At 31.4% G+C, this 21,140-nt stretch overlaps 1 protein-coding gene across 1 annotated transcript; it reads left to right on the top strand.

The window, feature by feature from the left end:
* The first annotated feature begins 1,998 nt into the window (after nucleotides 1-1,998).
* Nucleotides 1,999-20,823, top strand: LOC115878712 (endoglucanase-like). Its single transcript, XM_030895295.1, has 6 exons — nucleotides 1,999-2,084; nucleotides 12,136-12,273; nucleotides 15,440-15,572; nucleotides 20,137-20,321; nucleotides 20,380-20,521; nucleotides 20,700-20,823. Exons 1-6 carry the CDS (start codon nucleotides 2,039-2,041, stop codon nucleotides 20,797-20,799), a joined length of 744 nt encoding a protein of 247 aa, XP_030751155.1. The 5' UTR covers nucleotides 1,999-2,038; the 3' UTR covers nucleotides 20,800-20,823.
* The last annotated feature ends 317 nt before the right edge of the window (nucleotides 20,824-21,140 follow it).

Below are 21,140 nucleotides of genomic sequence, written 5' to 3' on the forward strand. Positions count from 1 at the left end.
GCTACTAGCGCCCCCAATTTCGCTTGTAGGAACTACGGACTAAATTGTCACGCATGGCGGGAAGTTTAAAAAAATAAAAATTTTATTTCTTCATTTATTTTTAATTATGACATACACAAAAACAAAAAATACACACCATTTTTTAAAAATATGTTTAATATCAATATCAAATATACAACAGAAATTAATTTCACCACAATAAATTAATAAAATTAAAAGAATAATGTTACAAGTAGATCAAGAGACAAAATTAATTATAACAAAACTGAAAAAAATGGCGTCATAGATGGCTTAGAAATAAAAGATATATCATAATTTTGAAAGTAAAATTATATGGGAAATGTCTTCGATCATCATTTTTAAGCAAACTGGACGATTATTTCAAACATACAAGCTGAGTTCGTTCATAGTGCTCTGAGAAATCTAGATAAACAAAGAATAATAAATTACAGTTGAGGGTTGGAACCTTTGGTGTTAAACAGCAAAATAAAAACACTAAATCACCACAATACAATTCATGTTAGCATCATCAGCAGATGATTATAAACTGAAAATAACTAACTGAAAACAGTTTATAATCATCTGCTGATGATGCTAACATGGTTAGCGAAACGCGCGTCCAGTGTAAAAGTAAAAGTGTTTTGGTGTATTGTGGTGATTTAGTGTTTTTATTTTGAAAGAATAATAAATTAAAAGTATTCCAGGGGAAAAGAGAGGAAAAACCTGTATCGTCTCTGATATCTGTCAGGGTATTGTTGAAAGTGTCATCTTTTTGCTCGAAGTTTTCAGGTCGATCAAAAAGATGACATTTACAACAATACTTTGCTGTAACTTTCACAAATATCAGAGAGAGTACATACAAGTATTGCCTCTCTTTTCCTCTGGGATGATTTATATCTGTTGTTCTTTGTTTATCTATATTTCTCAGAGCATAATGCCGAACACGACTACAGTATATAATAATTTCAATATCCGAAGTAAAAAGAAAAAAGATCACCTTTCTGTTTTGTACTATGGTCCCTTTCTTCCGATGGCTCATCTCGTTGATATTTAGGAAGGAAAATATAAAATTCAATTTGATTTGATGATCCTTTTCTGTCACCTAAAATCAGGAGAACGATGAATGAAAATCATGAGAAACAATGAGCATGTTAAGATGAAAAAAAAAATTATCAACACTTACCTACACGTTAGTCCGAGGAGTTTTATTAAAAACCTATATTTACCTAAATAATTTATGTATTAAATTTGCAAAGCAAAATGCAGCGCGTAAACAAAAGATATAAAATGGCGACAAGTCAACGTCAACGACCCGACAAGGAGAAAAGTGGTGTTCGAATAACAAATTATCGGTCACCAAAAATTTTTTTTGTCTCCTTTCAACGCACACTTTAGAAAGAAAAAGAGATGAACTGGGATACTGAAAGAACGTCAACATTTTATCTGTCACTCTTGTCAATAATTTATCGGTAAGAAAGATTCCTAGAAAATCGCTTGTAGTCAAGTTTTCAACCATTGCCAGTTCTCCCATAAGAAGTGTCATCCACCTGCTGATGGCTGCCGGGAAAAATGACGAAATATTATGATGAGACGGGTGGCGGGAAGAAACTTATCCTTCCCTCTTACTCCGCCCACGTATTTTTAAATCGACAGTGGCGCCCTCTGACAGCAGGATTTGGCAATTCTTGTTCCAAATCCTGCCATTTAAGTTTTTGCACCGTGATTGGTCCCAACGCCAATATTTTAGTAACAGTGGGCGAGATTACAGTGTCAGAGATATTCTTGAACCACCTATCCTGGACTGTGCTATCGTCGAACAATTCACTTCTCAATTTATTGAGTGGATTGTTGCATTGAGTGTTTTAGTTTAGTATTTAGGTATTTGTTACTACGTAGAATATTCTCAACAATATAGGTACTCAGATGTACCTAAGTGTTTTAAACATAAACACTTAGGATATTATCAGATTTAGATAGCAAAATTTATATAAATAAGGAATTGAATTAGCCTTTCCTAATATTTGAATTCTTGTGCAAAATGAAAGTGTTAATTGTTTTGACTATTTACTTAGGGGCTGTTTTCTGTAAGTTATACAACACCGTTTATTTCTGGAAAATGCCATTCATATTTTTCTTTAGTATCTGAATATTTTAATTTAATTATATGATTTAATTATACAGGGTGGCGCACCTCATTCGCCTCGGTTGATTATATGAAAACGGAAAGATGTAGAAACAAAATATTTTATGGGTATATGTGGGCAGGTAATGTGCACAATTTAAAATTATTTTGAAATATACAGGGTGTCTCAGAACTAAGATCCATACCAAAATTATATTTTTTCTTATGGAACACCCGGTATTTTATTTCATTTTTGGATTTTTGGGTCCAAAACAGGCATTTATTATAAGGGTTAAATATGTTTAAAATATTTGGTTTTGAGATATTTAAAGATATTTAAATATGCTTGCTACAAAAGAATTGATTATTAACACCCTGTACATTACTTTTCAGAATTAATTCTTGTACTGAGTTTAAAGGTAGGGAAATAAACTTTACTAAAATATGTTATTGCTTCCTTAAATTTATACAGAGGTACCAAAAATTGCTGGTCTATTTTAAATATTCATTTTACATAAAAACTTCGTCATTTCAAATACAACACCCTGTATTTTTTAAAGCAAATCGAAGCAGATTCAAATGCTCTTTCAAATTATATCCGGGTTTCCTATATCTATCTAGCTCAGATTTTGAATAAAGAGCGATTTTTCTATAAAATGGCAACCAAGATGGCTAGTGTCGTCAGGGCAAGTTTCTAGTGACAATTAGTAGCTATTTTCAAAATCGAAATTAGTTTATAGACTTTATTTAAATTTATACCAGTTTACTTTTATTTAATTTAACTACAATAGTTTAATAAAGAATATTTATGAATACGTATTTATTCTATCAAAAAAAAACGAAGTAGTTCTTTTGATTTTCTATAAAAGAGCCAATTACAGCAAATTCAATTTCTCAACTTCCAACGACAGGTTTCTGCCTAATAGTTTTTTTATAAACTAAACTCTGCGAAATAGGAAATAGGACAAGAAGTTTTTCAAAGGAACGCTTATCAGGAAGATTCCTATTTGGATATCTTTAAGCATAAGGCCAAGAAATAATTTTCGTCACAAAATAAAATCACTAGTAACATATCCATTCGTTCCGCCAGCTGGCAGCAGATACGGTTTTATTTTTCTTCATAAAATAAAGAATACTTACTTATTAACCTATTGAGCAAACTAAGCGGAGACTTATTTTTTTACAAGCTGAAATTATGATTCCAAAGTTGTTAGCAGTCAATCGAATCTTCATTGCAAGCACCATCTTTCAATTGATACTTGATTAGTAGCCGCAGCAGCAATTTCTTGTATTAACTTTTCATTAATCATTATCCTTAAAGACTACCACTTTATCTGTGGCTTCCAAAATCTCCTGGGAAAAAGTTTGAGGAGCTTCTTGAATCACAGATATTTTACACTCTAAAAGACTAGATGCTTCATTTAATAGCCAAGTGAATTCCACAATATTTTTCATCATCTTGCTTCAATTTTTGGATGGATTCCTCGTGTGGATAAAAGTTCTTCAGCAAACTTCACAGGCCCAAATTTAAGTTTGAATATCATGGTTTGAATACCAATATAAGTATTCCACGTACAGGGCATGCCAAATTGGACGCTTTTAAAGGGAAACACCTTTTTCTGTAGGAGAGACGAAAACTAATATCGGTGTCTGAAGCTCAATTTTTGTCAAAAATATGATGGTGAAAATCGCACATCGATATCTGTTACCGTTGGGAGTTACGGGGTGTTTTTCAAAAATATGCATTTTTAACAAATCGCTGTAACTTCTTTGCTATAGAAAATTTTGTATTTTTATGAAAACATTTCCAAATCACCTTTTTACTTAGAATTTAATGGTGTAAGTATATTTTTTTTTGAATTAATAATTTAAGCATTATCAACAGAAAATTTGATTTTTTATCTGGGACGCCCTGTATGTTTTTAATTCATTGAAAAGGATTTAAAATTACCTTTCCAAAAATATAGCATACTTGATATTTTTCTCGATTCCTCTTCGAGATATAGAGTTTTTAAAAATTCTCCCACTTTGAATAAAGCATATAGGCTTTGAACGGCGCGGCGTAATGCAAAATAATCTAGCTGTGAGCAGCAATTAACACGAAAAATTTAAACTGTATTAAACAAGATCAACACATTTAAACTATATCTAATAACAATAAAAATAAATAGCAAACCAAGACATGAGATCGTGCTACAGGTGTTCGACCGTCTTCTGTTATGGACAGACGAAACCGTTTTTTAATATTTCTTGCGGAATTCATTAACTCAGTGGGGGTGAAGGAGACCCTCGCATAACCGCTAAGTACTTCTAATTCTTGTCTAGATTATACGGGCAATTTAAAAATAAGAACCTTTATTCTTTCGCAAAGATAAACTCCATGCTAAGTCCGGCGAACCGGCGCGCGGCGGCCTGGGCGGCCGACAGTTAGGAACTTGGTTAGCTATTCAATTATCTTTGAAATTGGCTGCAAAATTTGCTGATAACATCAGTGTTCTAAGGCAATGCTCCGTCTTGCTAAAAATATGTTTTCGAGTTCCATTAGGGCTTAGGGCCAGATCATCAATAAGGGGTCCAAAGCCTACTAGTTAAAAGTGGAGAACTTTTAAAAATTCTCTATTTCGAAGGGAACTGTAACAATCAAGTGTGCTATATTTTTGGAAAAGTAATTTTAAGTCCTTTTCAGTTAATTAAAAATATATAGGGTGTCCAAAATAAAAAAATCAATTTTTCTGTTGATAACTCTTAAATTATTATTTTTAAAAAATTATACTTAAACTATCCAATTCTACGTTAAAAGGTGCTTTGGAAACGTTTTCATAAAAATACAAAATTTTCCATAGCAAAAAAGTTACAGCGGTTTGTTAAAAATGGACATTTTTAAAAAACACCCCGTAACTCCGAAACGGTAACAGATATCGATGTGCGGTTTTCACCATCATGTTTTTGATAAAAATTGAGCTATGACACCGATATTAGTTTTCGTCTATCTCCTTAAGAAAAGGCTGATGCCCTTTAAGATTTTTTTCAAATTTACACACCCTGTACAACAATAACATACATATAACAACATAGTGGCATTTATTTTTCATACACCGATCATACTTCGCCCTTAACTCGTCTTCAACTGAGAATCAAAGTCCATTTATACATATACAGGGTTGGGTTATTCTTAAATAAGTGCAAGTATCTTCAGGGCTGGTAGATCTCGATAAAAGAAACGTATTTTCTCTTTACCGTTTTTCAAATAAGTCGAAAATAACCAAATTAATTTACTTTTTTAATTTTTTCTTAAATTTGGAGAACCACTGGATCCTTTCTGGGTTTTCTTTCTTGTAAATTTAATCTACTACCTATGTTGCCATATTATCACGAAATTATGTTTTTTAACTAACAGCTAAAAAAATTCCAAAAAAATTTTCAATTCAATTTTTTTTGACAAAAAAAAACATCATAATCGTGTTTTGTGAGGTCGAAATCCGAAATATACTACCCCTCAAAATATTTGCACTTATTTGAGACTCATCCTGTATAGTCCGGTCGAGATATTAAATACCGTGAGATTTTTTAGATGACCTTTTTTATGATTATAAATAATTTTTAAGGTAATGTTGAAATTAAGCGAGGAAGTCCCTTCTAAAAATTTGGCATTTGGTCGCTACATTAAATTATACCAACAGAAAAAAAGTAAAAGTGTAAATAAAAATAGGTTTTCGTTGCTTACAAATTGAAATTCCGGTTAACGCTAATTGACAACTTTGACATTTCAATTTCGATTATCGTATATCGTAACGTTAGCCAAAGCCGTTAACATAGAGGTATAGTGGAGTGCTTTAAGCCCTTATGGGATACAAACCTCGGAATTCATTTACTGTGAACGAATTTTTATAAAACATTTTGCATTGTATTGTTAATAATATATATTACAAAGTTTACCCATTTAAATTCGTTGCTTTTATTTTACTATTTAAATAAACACACATATACAAATGCATACATACAATATGGCTCCGTCTTCCGAAAAAGCTCTGTATCAGGATTTCTAATTGAGATTTTCACTCCAAACCTTTTACAAAATATGTGTTTAATGGTAGCTCACATTTCAAAAATATTTTTATAGATATACAGGGGGAGTCAAATATATTTTTATTCTCAATTCTCAAGTTTTAGTTTTTCAAATGAAATGTTTTATATTTGTTTAGTTTAGTGAATTTGCTATAAAATTCAGGTTCCAAAAATACCTTAATACCATAGAGTATACTGAGTGGCTTTTTAATTATAACCACGTCCATGGGGACGTCAATCTAGACGTCCAGGAACTTTCGTATGAGAACTTCTAATCGAGACGATCGACTTATTGTAAGTTTATCGCTCAGAAACCGCCGAGCGCCGTTTGCCAGCTTTTTAAATTTATAATGAATTGCACCTCAGGAACGTACATATTAACTAACGGACTATAAGATGAAGACTATATAATATAAAAATCGCTTTTAAAACGTCCTTCGGGGTTGTGCGATGCCTAGTCGCCATTGGTTTCGTTCATCCCAGTCTCCGTCACGCAGATCCCTTGAGCTCATCGCCTTCTTGACACCATACATCCAGTTTGTCCTTGATCTTCCCCGTTTCCTTCTCTTTTGTGGAAGCCAGTTTAGTACCTTTTGCGTGTTGTCTATCCTTCTCACATGTCCATACCACTTCAGTTGGGCAATCTCTATTTCCTCTACTATAGTTTTCTGCCTATCCATTTTGTCCCTGATTGTCTCGTTTCGTACTCTGATCTCTTTATCGAGTCCATTTATATCACCAGTAATTGGCTTTCCTTATTCTCCATTAACCTCCATGTTTCCGCCCCAAATAACAGATTGCTCTTGATTATTGCATCATAAATCCTGACATTTTTTTGCCTTGACTATTCAAGAAGAAGACTAAATGAAGCAAATCATATGTCAAGAAGGCCTGCTTCGGGACCAGAACTTACTAGATTTATTGATTAGGAATAAAAGCAAAGGCATGGTCTTAATGTAAAAATTACGAAAAAATGTTAGTGTCTTCTTCAAAAGCGAATATCTCCAATAAAAATAAAGCTAATGAGATGAACTAAAAAACAAACTATCGAGAAAGGATAATAATGACTAAAAAACTAAATGACAAAATTATTTTTAAATTTCTTGCTGTTTTAACATATTCCACAGGGTGTTTCAAACTTTCACAGAAGTATCAACATTTTGTTTTCCCTCGTATAATTAACATATGGGGAGTTTCATGTTTAATTTAGAAAGATATACTAAAAAGTCAAATAATTTGGCTACAAAAGAAAGAAAAATATATATTAAACTTTAAAATACACCAAAGTTGATGATTAGAATATAAGCAGAATAGGTATAGCTTATGCATTAGATTCATTTATTTCAATAAATTTACTTAGAAAACAAATTTAAAAAATTCAAAAATTAAGAAGGAAATAAATAAGAATTTACTAAAATAAAAAATTAAAAGCAACGGAAAAAAATGGGTAAACATTTTAGTATTTTATCTATAAAACACAATAAAGAAGGTTTCACGTTAATACATTCACAATAATTGAATTTCGAGGTAAAAGTCTCTGGGCACTCCACTAGTACGCATGCGCAGTGGCGCAGTAGGACACAACATTGAAAAATATATAGCGATACCCAATAAAGTCATATAAAGCACTTTCAAATCAAACAACAATACAAAAACCAAAAATCAAAACACACCGCTAAGGGTTGTGCTCTCAGTCAGCTGTCAGTTTTCGGTTATCGTATCGTATGTCAGCTCCGAACCGAAAGTCCGAAAACTGTTTATTTATCTGTCAAAATAGCGGTTATGGTTACGTATCCGTTAACCGTACCGTTGATTTTTTTTAAAGCAACGAAAACTCCCTAATATATCTTTCGGAAACGGTAAGTAGCTACAGTACGTCTGCTGGATCTGTGTCTATGAAAGGAATGCGGACAAAAAACATTTAAATAAACAGCAATATATTTTATACGTCGATTTGACGAGTACCTCACCGCAAATCGCTCCGCCCAAATATTTTATTGGCTATTTGCAAATTTGTCGAATTTTTATTGATGGGACGCGTCGCCTAATTTTTTACGAAAAACATCGAGAGAATATCGTTTCCCCTCTCATGGATACCCCGTAGCTACAGAACGGACAAACGTACTGTAAACGAGAAGTGAAACCTCTACAGATAGACCTAATAGAGCCCTATATTTACCCTATTTAAACTGTGTTTCGAAAATACATAGAGATATTTAATTTGAAATATTTCGATTGTCGATTTTCTGGATACATCTATTTGAAAAAAATCGATTTTTTTATTTATTAACTTTTTCCACTTTTCTCACCTGGTACGGTTAGAAGACGTTAATGTAATAATCCTAAATGCAACTTGACACCCCTTTTAAGTTATGTTGTATCTTAAGAAAATTGCCGAAAATTAAAGAATAGAATTTTTATTCTCACCCTGTATGTACTTTTTTGACAAACTGAGTATACTAAAAAAATTAACTAATCAATCTGCATTAATCCATGTCCAAAAATTTTTCAAATTAAGTATCTTAGCAATGAAGTGAAAAAAGCTCGATTTTGGCCGGGGAAATTTTTTGAGATGTTGTTTTTTTCAACTTTTTTAGAGTATCCAACAAACCCTTCAATTCTAAGTCCCACTAGTCAACTCGCATACCCAACAATGTTCCCGTTTGCTGTAGCCTTATTTTATGAACGGCGGAAAGTAAAGCCTAGCCTAGTATAGAGCAATTTTTCAAAAGCAAATGTGGATCCATTGGTAAAGCCGCTTTGAGAACGAGAGGTCCTAGGATCGTGTCCCAAACCAAACTAAATGTTTTTATTTATCTACAGTTATCGGTAATAGCAATCAAAATATGCCGTAAGCGTGTTTTGATTGCGTTGGTTAGTCTCTGGGGTAAGTTTTTAGATTGCACGCGAAATACCCGACCGTTTATGCATGCGTGTGCAGAACTGCGAAATTAAGGGACAACAAACGGTAACATTGTTGAGTATGCGATTTGACTAGTGAAACGTAGAAGCTAGTTCATTTATGCACCGTCAGATAGACCATTGACGGCGCCCACCAATGGCCTATTTTTGGTTTCTTAGACTTTCATGGGAACCTGTAAAAAACGATTTATAGTTGAAATTTTGCCAAAATCGAAAAACGCAAATATCTCGGAAACGGTGTAGCTAGAGGACCAGTGAGGCCTCTATGGATAGAGCTAGTGTCCCTATCATCTAAAGAATATAAGGATATGCAACGCCGATATACGGGCTGCAGCAGAATTTGTGAGATTAGACGCCATTTTTTTGATGGCGACGAATGAGGCATCAGCTGGCCACCAGCGAAAATTTTAGCGATTTTTAATAGTTTGTGTGTAGTGATCTTTGTACAAACTTTATTAAAATGGTGATTAGTTGTTCAGCTTCCAAGTGTAAAAGCAGCGATAAGAAACAACCAGGAGTTACGTTTCATAGGTAAATAAACAGTCCGTTCCTTCTTTTTAGCGTTTTCTTAGTTTAATTATTGAATTCGATAATTATTTTTCTGATATTATACCTATGTACTTGATGTGAGCTATACGTCGATACTAGTTTTGTTCCTATTCTTAACATTTTAATACGTTTTTTTCGTAATTAATTAGTATGATACCACCGTATACACCATAGGCGTAGTCAAAACATTTATCAAAAAATATAAATATCTCTTCAAACGGCTAAGTTAAGAAAAATATGTGCCACGGCACTGCTTGGTGACATCGTAACAATTTGCTCTCGGGTTATTTGTCCTTTGCTCTCGGGTTATTTGTCCTTGGATTCATTTGATCCCTATAATCGCCCCATTTAAACTGTGTTCCGAAAATTTCTAAAAATTTTCCCGGCTAAAATAGAGCTTTTTTCACTTATTCCAAGTTGAAAGATTTTTAGTAGTGGATCAATGCAGATTGATTAGTTAAATATTTTAGTATATACACAGTTTGTCAAAAAAGTACATTCAGTGAGAGTCAGAGAGAAAAAAAATAAAAACCGATTTTTTAATTTTCGGCATTTTTTTTTTAAATATAACATAACCTAAAAAGGGGACGAATAGAATTCTTACATTAGCGTCTTATAACCGTATCAGGTGAGAAAAGTGGAAAAAGTTAATAAATAAAAAATTCGATTTTTATCCAGATCCAGAGAATCGACAATCAAAATTTTTAAAATCAAATATCTCGGAAACTATGCATTTTCGAAACACAGTTTAAATGGGGTGAATATAGAGCTCCACTAGCTCTATCCGTAGAGGCTTCAATGGTCGTTTAGCTACTTACCGTTTCCGAGGGGAAACATCTTATTTTTATTTACACCTTTATTTTTTTTCTGCTGGTATAACTTTAATGTAGTGACCAAATGTAAAAATTTTCGCAGTGACTTTCACGCTTATTTTCAATATTAACACCTTAAAAATTATTTAGAATCATAAAAAGATGAGAAGAGGGTCAAACTGTAAACCAAACTTGCCACTTGAAAGTTTTGGCAACACTGCGAGAGCGAGTTTTGTAACAGCCAGAGTTGTGGAACAACAAATGATGGATCTTGCACCAGGACAGCGCACCTGTCCCTAACGTGCTGCCTGTGAATCGTTCTTTAGCCAAAAGAGGCACTGCAGTGCTCGAACACACGCCGTACTTGCCTGGTTTAGCAGCCTGTAACTTTTTTCTATTTCCGAAGATCAAGTCCACTTGAGAGGAACCCGGTTGGAATCCATAGAAGACATGAAATGAAAGTCGACGGAGCCTCAAATTTTTATTACAAACGAAGATTACCAGCATTGCTTCGACCAATGGAAAAAAGAAATGGAACGGTGTGTGACGAGGCAAAGGGGGGTATATTAATGGGGAAGAGTGGAGTGTCGAGTAATTTTAAAAATTAAACTCGTTTTCACAAGCAGTCTCGTTGTTTAATAGCCAGACCTCGCAATCTTAAAGTTACAACCCTATTTTTTGAATTACCTTACCTTTGCAAAAACGAATACACCATCACGTAAATGGCACGTACCTTTAATGGTGCGTTTAGACTTGAGCGCTCACGGCATTCTTTCGCGCTCTCGGCTCCGTTAAAATTAAAAACTTATTTTTCGACGAATGAAGTGATCCATTTGTGCTCGCACAGCAGAGTTGTGTTGGCGAAAATAATGGACGACCAAGAAATAGTCGAGGCTGCAGTCTTTGTTATGCACAGCTTAATTATTAAAAAGAAGAAAAATCGAAAACATCGTCGGTGGTGGCAAACCCAAATTTTTAGAAATAGATATAATTTACTGCAACAACTTAGTGCCTGAGAAGGGCTATGATCAGTTCAAAAACTTTACAAGAATGACCAGGCCCGACTTTGAATATTTACAAAATTTAATAACACTAAAAAATACGAACGAAAGATACAAATTTTAGAATAGCAATTTCATTAATATCGACATATTCAATATTAATTTTATTTACAAGATCTTACCATGCGTTATTTTTTACAAAGAATGTTTAACATCCCATAATATAGGCAACTTTTCATATTCTTAAATTAATAATAACCGAGCTTCATTGATCCACTCCAAAATTTTAATAAAGAAAACGAAAAAAAATCACACACGCACGCACAAACGCAGACAAAACAAATTGCCGGTGCAAAGTGAGCTTTCGCGCACACATAAAATCCCTTTGAGCACGGACCAAAAACCGACACCAGACGGCTCACGTTGACCAGACCCGCGCCCAGACAGTATGTGATAAATAAATATGCTATTTTGTCTTTGTAACTGCGAGATAACCAATTGAAAAATTTCTTATGGTTAGGTTAGCTTATGTTATAAGGATATTTTAGTTAGTTTATATTGGTTTATTCTGAGCCAATCTAAGTTCCGCCCAACTCTATGACGCAAGCACTTTAGTTGTCTGTTCACCTTGTGATATTAATATATAAACTTTACATCATTATAGGTGGGTCTGTATTACCCGAGAGAAAACCTGAAATAAAAAAAGTTGTAGGCGGTTTTTCTGGATCATGTACCACAACTCGGTATTGGGATTGTTGTAAGCCAACTTGTGCATGGAAGGAAAACATTGATACCGATGTTGGTAGGTTGATTTTAGTAACTAGTTGTAAATATAGTGTTATGCAATTCTTTAATTGAAAAAAAAGTTTTCGATTATTTGGTTATTTTAAGTATTATTATGAACGTAGTTTAATAGGTGGGTCAAATTGGACGCTTTTAAAGGGAAACATCCTTTTCTGTAGGAGATAGACGAAAACTAATATCGGTGTCTGGAGTTCAATTTTGATCAAAAACATGATGGTAAAAACCGCGCATCGATATCTGTTACCGTTCCAGAGTTACGGGGTGTTTTTCAAAAATGTGCATTTTTACCAAATCGCTGGCGCTGTCACTTTTTTGCTATGGAAAATTTTATATTTTTGTGAAAACATTTCCCAAGCACCTTTTTACGTAGAATTTAGTAGTTGGGATATCTTGTATATTTTTAATTCATTGGAATTAATTCTTGGAAAAGAATTTAAAATTACTTTTCCAAAAATATAGCATACCTACTTGATATTTTGCTCGATTCCTCTTCAAAATATAGATTTTTTAAAAATTTGCCCACTTTGAATAAGTAAGCTTTGAACAGCGCCGGCTGAAGTGCAAAAAAATTCTAAATTTGAGCAGCAATTAAAACGAAAATAATATTTGCAATGACAGATATAGAATTGAATAACAATATAAACTATATTTAACAACATCAACACGACCATTAAACTATCTCTAATGACAATAAAAATTAACAGCAAAACGAGACAAATATCGACCGTGTTCTGTTATGGACAGACCGTTTATGAACATTTCTCGCGGAATTCATTAACTCAGTGAAGGTGAAAGATACCTTCGCATAACCTCTAACTATTTCTAATTCTTGTCTAGATAATACGGGCGATTTAAAAAGAAGCACCTTTATTCTTCCACAAAGATAAAAATCCACTAACAATAACGGGCACTAAATCCGGCGCCCTCGACGGCTAACGGCTGGGAACCAGGGCCAATGAAGTGAAATATTCAAAATTGTTCCAGCAAAAGTTTCCCAATTATGACGGGTGATGGCGCTGATCGTCAAGATTTTTGGACAGGGATTTTGCTTACCGACAATACGACGTGAGCTACGACCGGACCAGGACCAATCAGAATGATTAGTCTTTCTTGGACATTTGCCGCGGAAGTGTGTGTTAATTTCTGTTGTGATAAGTGTGGTTGTGTTTGCAGTTTGATTTTTCGGTTTTGATATTATGTTAAAATTAATTTTCAAGTATTGTATCACCTGTTTTTATGTAATAGTACTTTTTTTAGTTCTATGATCTGATATGTTATGATTTGTTAATGTTTGTTTAACAATGTTACACCAAAGAGGTTATACTTAACATATCAATTTGCATAGCCCAACTTTTTTATCAATAAACTTTGTAGATTTTCAGATTATTTAATTCCTTTTGTTTCCGTTTGTAATTTTATTTTTAAGACATATTATGTGATTGTTTCAGATAATATGTTTTAAAAATAAAATTGCAAATAGCGAATAAAAATAATTAAAATAAAAAAGTGTATTTTACAATTCCCCCCGGCCCCGCACCCCTTTAGCTAACCTGTAAATGTCAGCTTTGTCGAGAGATGGCGTTACGAAAATGGAACCGATTTATTACAAGGAACTTGGGCATCTTTTTCGTTAGTATATTCTGTGCTGGGAACGTTCTGAGGCGGTACCTCGTCTTGCTGGAAAAATATGTTTTCGAGTTCCATTAGGGCAGATCATCAATAAGGGGCCCAACGCCTACTAGTTAAAAGTGGCGAACTTATACAAATTCTGTATTTCGAAGGGGACTATAACAAAATATCAAGTGTGCTATATTTTTGGAAAGGTAAGTTTAAGTTCTTTTCACTTAATTAAAAATATACAGGGTTCCCCAAATAAAAAAATCATTTTTTCTGATAATAAACACAAAAATGCTAAATGTTTTCACAAAAATACGAAATTTTCCATAGCAAAGAAGTTACAGCAATTTGTTAAAAATGCACATTTTTGAAAAACACCCCGTAATTCATAAAGGGTTTCATCATCATATTTTTGATAAAAATTGAGCTCCAGACACCAATATTATTTTTCGTCTCTATAGAAAAGGGTGTATCCCTTTAAAAGCATCGAATTTGACCCACCCTGTACATAAATAACATTTTAAGACAAAAAGGTAATACATATATCTAATTTAAATGACAAATATTAGGTACTTTGACTTGCGTAATGAACTACATATTTATTCTACTCAGATATTTCAATTAGGTATACTAACTTAATACGCACAACTGCAGTCCCTGGGACTACACTGTAAGTAGCTATAACTAAGCGGTAGTTTAATAGCATGTGTGACAGCTAGAATCTCTTGTGAAAGATTCTGATCTCAAATTATAATTATAATAGTTAAATTTATCTAAAAGTTAGTAGTCAAAAATATCAGTAGAAACTTTCATATTCGAAAATATTGTTCTAAGCCTCTTAGAGTACAATATGAAAAAAATGGAGTCAGCGATGGCTATGAAATGATGATTGCTGTCATTTTATATAGAAAATTACATGAGGAATATCATCGATCGCCATTTTTTTTCGATCATACGGTATTATATACTATTTATTATATGATTATTAAATTAGAATAGGCTCTAAAAATATTAAATTGGTATTAAGAAGTTACGATTTAATAAATAGTGTTTAATATATATGTGTGGGTGTGAATTGGATTGATAATTTAAAAAAACCCAAACCAAACCAATCCAATTACGCCAGTGCCATAAAGAGTTGAAAAACAAATGAAAAAACCGTATATTTCTTTTTCTGGTCCCTGGTGTAATTATTGTCCGACCAAATTATCGCCGGTATTAGTATCAGTTACGATTCTTGTTTTTATAAAATGTAAATTGTGCTTGTAGTTCGTTGAGATGAACGAATCGTAGGAGTCGATTCAATATGAGAAATTGAATCGTGTGATTCGATTCACTAATAAGAATCTTAATGCCCATTACTAATTACTATTAAATGGTATTGTCATATTTTAAAACGTTTTACAGATATTTTGTTTTTGTAATTTTGAAAAATATTGAGATTAGTGTTTCCGATATTGTTTTTCGGAACCTCAAAGGAACGACTCGTTTAGTCTTTGCCCACCTCTACTAGTAATTCTATTATTATTTATATCTACCATCTCTAGGACCTGTAAAAGCTTGTAACATCGATGGAGTTAATATAAGTGACGTAGAGGCCCAATCTGGATGTGGTGGAGGTAGCTCTTACATGTGCAACAACCAGCAAAGTATTATTGTTAATTCCACATTTGCTTATGGGTAAGAATTATCGGTATTAGTAATAGTTTACCTTTATTATTTTCTTGCCTGTGTGCGGCATAATTCAACTCACATTTCCCCTTGAAAACAATTGAATATCACTTTCATTTTAACCGGATGTAAGCCTATGCATAAAATTTTAAATGGCGCCACCTATTCTTTTCAACTATGAGTATACACTGTATATCACAAATTGATATTATATTTGAAAATGTCGGCCTAGGGTTCTTTTTTTAGAAAAATTTAAAGTAATTTAATCTATTAAAACAAGAAAACTACATTGTTTCTATTAATTATAAATTATTTATTTCTGTAAATCAACGAAAAATCATCAATAATGTCCCATTATGCTCATATTTTTGAGGATAAGTTTGATGTTTAATATAATTATAGATCTTCTAAACTAAAGCTTCATTCAGAACCTCGCAATTAGTGGAATAAATTAGTGGTTTTCATTACACTCTATAATATACTCTTTAGTTTACGATCATTCACAATGTCTAAAAATCAATTAAAATTAATAGAATATCCTAGCAACATCTTGCGGTAATCAGTTGTATCCATAGAAAAAGCCTAATATTTAGTAGCCTAGTTATTTCTAACCACATTTTCTATTGACGGATGATAAGGTAAAAATGATCTAGCAAATTTTGAAGTATAATTAGTGGAAAATTTAAAAGTTTGGTAACATTTTCCATTAACTGAAAATTCCTCCCACTAATTTTGATGTTCTGAATGCTTACATTCAAATTAGAGGAACAAACTTTAATTGAAACCACTAGTTTATTCCACTGAGAGATGTCATTTTCGCCTTTGATTATCTTCCGTCAAGAGAAATTGTGGTTAAAAATCTGATTAACGCAAGCTGTTGCTAGGATATTCTATTAATTTTAATTGTGTTTTTTAAATATTGTGAATGATCGTAAACTAAAAAGTATAAAGTGTAATTGAAACCACTAATTGCGATGCGAGGTTCTGAATGAAACTTTAGAATATAATCTTTTAATTCTGGCATGTTGACGTCGGAATAAAACCTCAAACCTCTCAATTTTGAAAAATAATAAGAACTTGTGATAGATAAATAGAAAGAAAACATCTATGTAAATATATATAAAATACACGGAATGTCATATAAATAAAATTATTTGCTTACTTAGATTAATTTTCTCTTTAACTAAAAGTGAAGATATTTTTTTAGAAATCGAGTTTTGAAGAACACCCAATGTTTGAAACTCAATTTTCACGTTTATTTGTACAAAACCACCATGAAATAGCCGGATGTGCAATTATTTCTTTGTATACTCGACACAAAGGGTGGACCATTAGTGCAAAGTCCAATATCGTCGTTGTTGAAAAAGATATGAAAAAAGGTTTTATATAGATGTTGCATGGTTAATAAAGGGGCATATACTAAAAATATTTTGTTGTATACAGAGTGTCCCACATAGTTTTTATGGAGTTTTAAGTTTGTTTTTAAATTGTACCCTCCATTTTGCAGTATATGATTGGATTCAGCATAAAATTCTGCAAGTTTTAGTAAGACTATACTTTTTTTATTTGAAGCGGTGTTGCCATTCTATTTATTATTTAGGTACTAAAACTTTTAAAAACACTATATCCGAAAAGTGTTAAGAACTGGAGTGAATATAACTTTATTAATATTTATCTATAGGTATTTTCCTAAACACCAAGGATAACAGAATAAACCCACCCAGGAAAGTTTAAATTATCATATCATATCTCTATTTTTTCAAGTGCACACATCTTGTATATTATTTTTCTTTTATATGCAGAACTAAATAATATTATTGCTTGTTGATATTTGATTGTTTTCAACGGTAAAATACCAGACAAAGATAATCAGATTTAATAAAAATTTACTGTTGAAAGAGGTATAGAAAGAGGTATATGTAATATAATACCTCGAATATCTGCAAAATCGCTGAAAATTTTAGAATACTTTGAATACAAAAAAAATAATTTTTTAAGTCTCTATCTAAAAAAAATAAAATACAGGGTGTTTTATTTTAAATACTGCGATGTTGGCGACGACATCGCCATATATAAATAATTACCCTGTATAAGATAATGTAAACGTTCCTTCGCGAGATTATTAAATTTTGTTATCCTTGATATTTAAAAAATATAGCTAAGTATTAATAAAGTTGAACTTACTCTAGTTTTTAACCACTTTTCGAATATTATATTTTAACCAAAGTTTTAATAAATATGCAATAGAATGGCAACACGGCATAGTGCGAGAAATAATATTAGCATAAATATATATACAGGGTTGTTCACCACATACGACACGGAATATTGTAGCTAAACGATTAGATTTTTATAAATTGTAAGTTTTGGGTTCGTTGAAGGACTATTAGAGCTACAATTTAAAAATATTTTTACAAGATACAGAGTGTACCAAATAAGTAAAAAATATTATAGTTGTATTTTTTTAAATGGAACACCCTGTATATTATTCTATTTTTGGATTCTACGATTAAAATAAAGGTAAATTTGGTTAGGTTTATCACACTTAACCTTACCGTTTTTAAATATTTTCAATTTTATGAAATTGCAGTAAAAATTTTAAGCCTTCATTTCTCCAAAGGATATCAAAAGTTTTTAATACTAAATATTTACTGACGATTATTTATTGATCAGATATTGTGTTGTAATAACAAAATTTACTACCTTATACAGAGTGTCCAAAAATGTATATTAAATATTACTAGCTTTTAAACGGCAATAACTTGTTTAATTTAAACAGAACACCCTATATATTTTAGGTGAATCAGATGCACAATATAATTGTCTATCAAATTGTATTATACCATTTTTACCCATCTCTTCAAGTTTTCGTAGAAAATGCATTTTCTTATAATTTAAACCTCATTTATCACTATACCCATGGAATATTGACATTTCAGATTTTTTTAAAGAAACATATATGTATAAAATGTATTGCAAGCCCATTGGTATACAAAAAAAAACTATTTAAATCTTTGTGAAAGAGTATACCAATTAAATATACATATCCATTATTTCCGACCAAAAATTAGTTTTAGCTTAATTAATAAAGTATTCTAAATAAATGTGTGTGTGAATTTGGCTCAGAATCAATATAATAATAAGTTATGAAGATGAACGTTTCTGTTTTTATAAATAAGCATTCGTCAAAAAATGAAATAAAATGTATAAAGTGTTACTTTTTACCACACTGTCTAATACACACACAAAATTCAGTTTTTGAGTATTTGGAGCAAATATTTATTAATCACGTAAACAGTCAATTAATGTAGTTTGAATGCTGGGATCATATTAATTGGCCCTTGTTAACAAAAAAATATTTAAAACAGTTTTTTTATTTTTTAATGAAATAAGCGAACTATATCGACAATATTAGTATCTGTACTCTTTGAAAATTTGTTACATCTTTAAAAATAATCTAAAATGTCAATATTTCATAGGTATAGTAATAAATGAGGTCTAAATTATAAGAAAATGCATTTTCTACAAAAACTTGAAGAGATAGGTAAAAAATGGTATAATACAATTTGATAGACAATTACATTGTGCATGTGATTCATGTAAAATATATAGGGTGTTCCATTTAAATTAAACAAGTTATTGCCGTTTAAAGCTAGTAATTATTTAATATATATATTGAACACTCTGTATAAGGTAGTAAAATTTTTATTATAGCAACACAATATCTGATCAATAAATAATCTTCAGTAAATATTTAGTATTAAAAACTTTGATACCCTTGGAGAAATAAAGCCTTAAAATTTTTAGTGCAATTTCATAAAATTGAAAATATTTCAAAAACGGTAAGGTTTAAGTGTGATAAACCTTAGTCAAATTTACTAGCTATTTCAATCGTAGAATCTAAAAATAGAATAATATACAGGGTGTTACATTTAAAAAAAAAATACAACCATAATATTTTTAACTTATTTGGGACACTCTGTATCTTGTAAAAATATTTTTAAATTGTAGCTCCTAATAGTCCTTCAACGAACCCAGAACTTACAATTTGTAAAAAAATCTAATCGTTTAGCTACCATACTCCGTGTCGTATGTGGTGAACAACCCTGTGTATATATACATATATATATATATATATATATATATATATATATATATATATATATATATATAGTATATATATATATATATATATATATATATATATATATATATATATATATATATATATATGAGTTATATATATATATATATATATATATATATATATATAGTTTATAATATATATATATATATATATATATATATATAATAGCAAAAAAATATGCAGAATTTTATGCTGAATCCAATTCTGTACAGAAAAATGAGGAGGGTGCAATTTAAAAGTACTTAAAACATGTCCAAACCTTTTTTTGGGGACACTGTATACATCAAAAAGATTTTAGAACACGCCCCTCTATAAGCCATGCAACATAGTATAAAACTTTTTTTCGTATCTTCGATATGGACAACGATTCCTAGCACTAATGAGCGACCCAGTATAAGCATAAATGGCTAATTAACAGTATTTCAGATTTGCTGCCGCTGTCTTTATATCACCACCTGAAAATCTTTGTTGTGCATGTTTCCTTGTTAATTTCCAAAAAGGCGAATGGGGTGACTGTGCTGGAAAACAGATGATTGTCCAACTGACAAATACAGGCGGTTCTAGCAGTGTTAATGGCACCGAAAACAACATTGAAATTGCCATGCCTGGAGGTAAAATAAATATCAGAATCTTTATATATTACATAAATATAATCTTTTTTTGGTTTAGGTGGCGTTGGGTATTTTACAGAAGGATGTAAAACTCAGTGGAATGCTCCAGATCAAGGATGGGGTGAACAATATGGAGGAGTTACTACTGAAGATGGCTGTAATGATCTTCCTACCCAACTACAACCCGGATGCAAATTCAGGTCTGTATGTTATATTTGAACTGATTTTTTGTTTACTCTCTCTTTAATAGTTATATATATATATATATATATATTTTATATTATAGATATTTTTTTCTCATTTTAACTTTAAAGAGTAATTATTTATTGTGTCTAATGTTTATTTTTTTATAGAAATCTAATTGTTATTCTTTTATAGATGGGAATTCTTAAACGGATGTTCCAACCCGCCAGCGACCTTTGAACAAGTTGTTTGTCCTCAAGAAATTGTAGATATCTCAGGCTGTAAAACGGATTAATTATTAATAAAAACTTGGACAATATATTTGTTTTTATTTGTCGTTAATTGAGTATAACTATTTATATATATATATATATATATATATATATATATATATATATATATATATATATATATATATATATATATATATATATATATATATATATATCTTTATATTTCTGTAAGATATCTCTCCCTAAAATGCTATCGTATTTAATAGGAATTTATACAGGGTGATCCCCGAACTGTATTCCGGAAACTTCGGCAGCATATCCTACATATAAAATTAAGTACAACAGTTCGTATAAATATATGTCCTAAAATGGCTTAGTTTCAGAGATACCGAGTGTAAAATTT

Source organism: Sitophilus oryzae, unplaced genomic scaffold (genome assembly GCF_002938485.1).
Source record: "Sitophilus oryzae breed Bouriz unplaced genomic scaffold, Soryzae_2.0 scaffold_1063_pilon_pilon, whole genome shotgun sequence".
NCBI lineage: Eukaryota > Metazoa > Arthropoda > Insecta > Coleoptera > Curculionidae > Sitophilus > Sitophilus oryzae.

What these genes read in the sequence shown, in the direction of transcription:
- LOC115878712 (XM_030895295.1), top strand. Translation starts at nt 2,039, where the DNA reads ATGAAAGTGTTAATTGTTTTGACTATTTACTTAGGGGCTGTTTTCT. An exon ending in TGAAATTGCCATGCCTGGAG is followed by an intron (nt 20,322 to 20,379) that starts GTAAAATAAATA and finishes TTTTTGGTTTAG; the next exon opens with GTGGCGTTGGGTATTTTACA. An exon ending in CAACCCGGATGCAAATTCAG is followed by an intron (nt 20,522 to 20,699) that starts GTCTGTATGTTA and finishes ATTCTTTTATAG; the next exon opens with ATGGGAATTCTTAAACGGAT.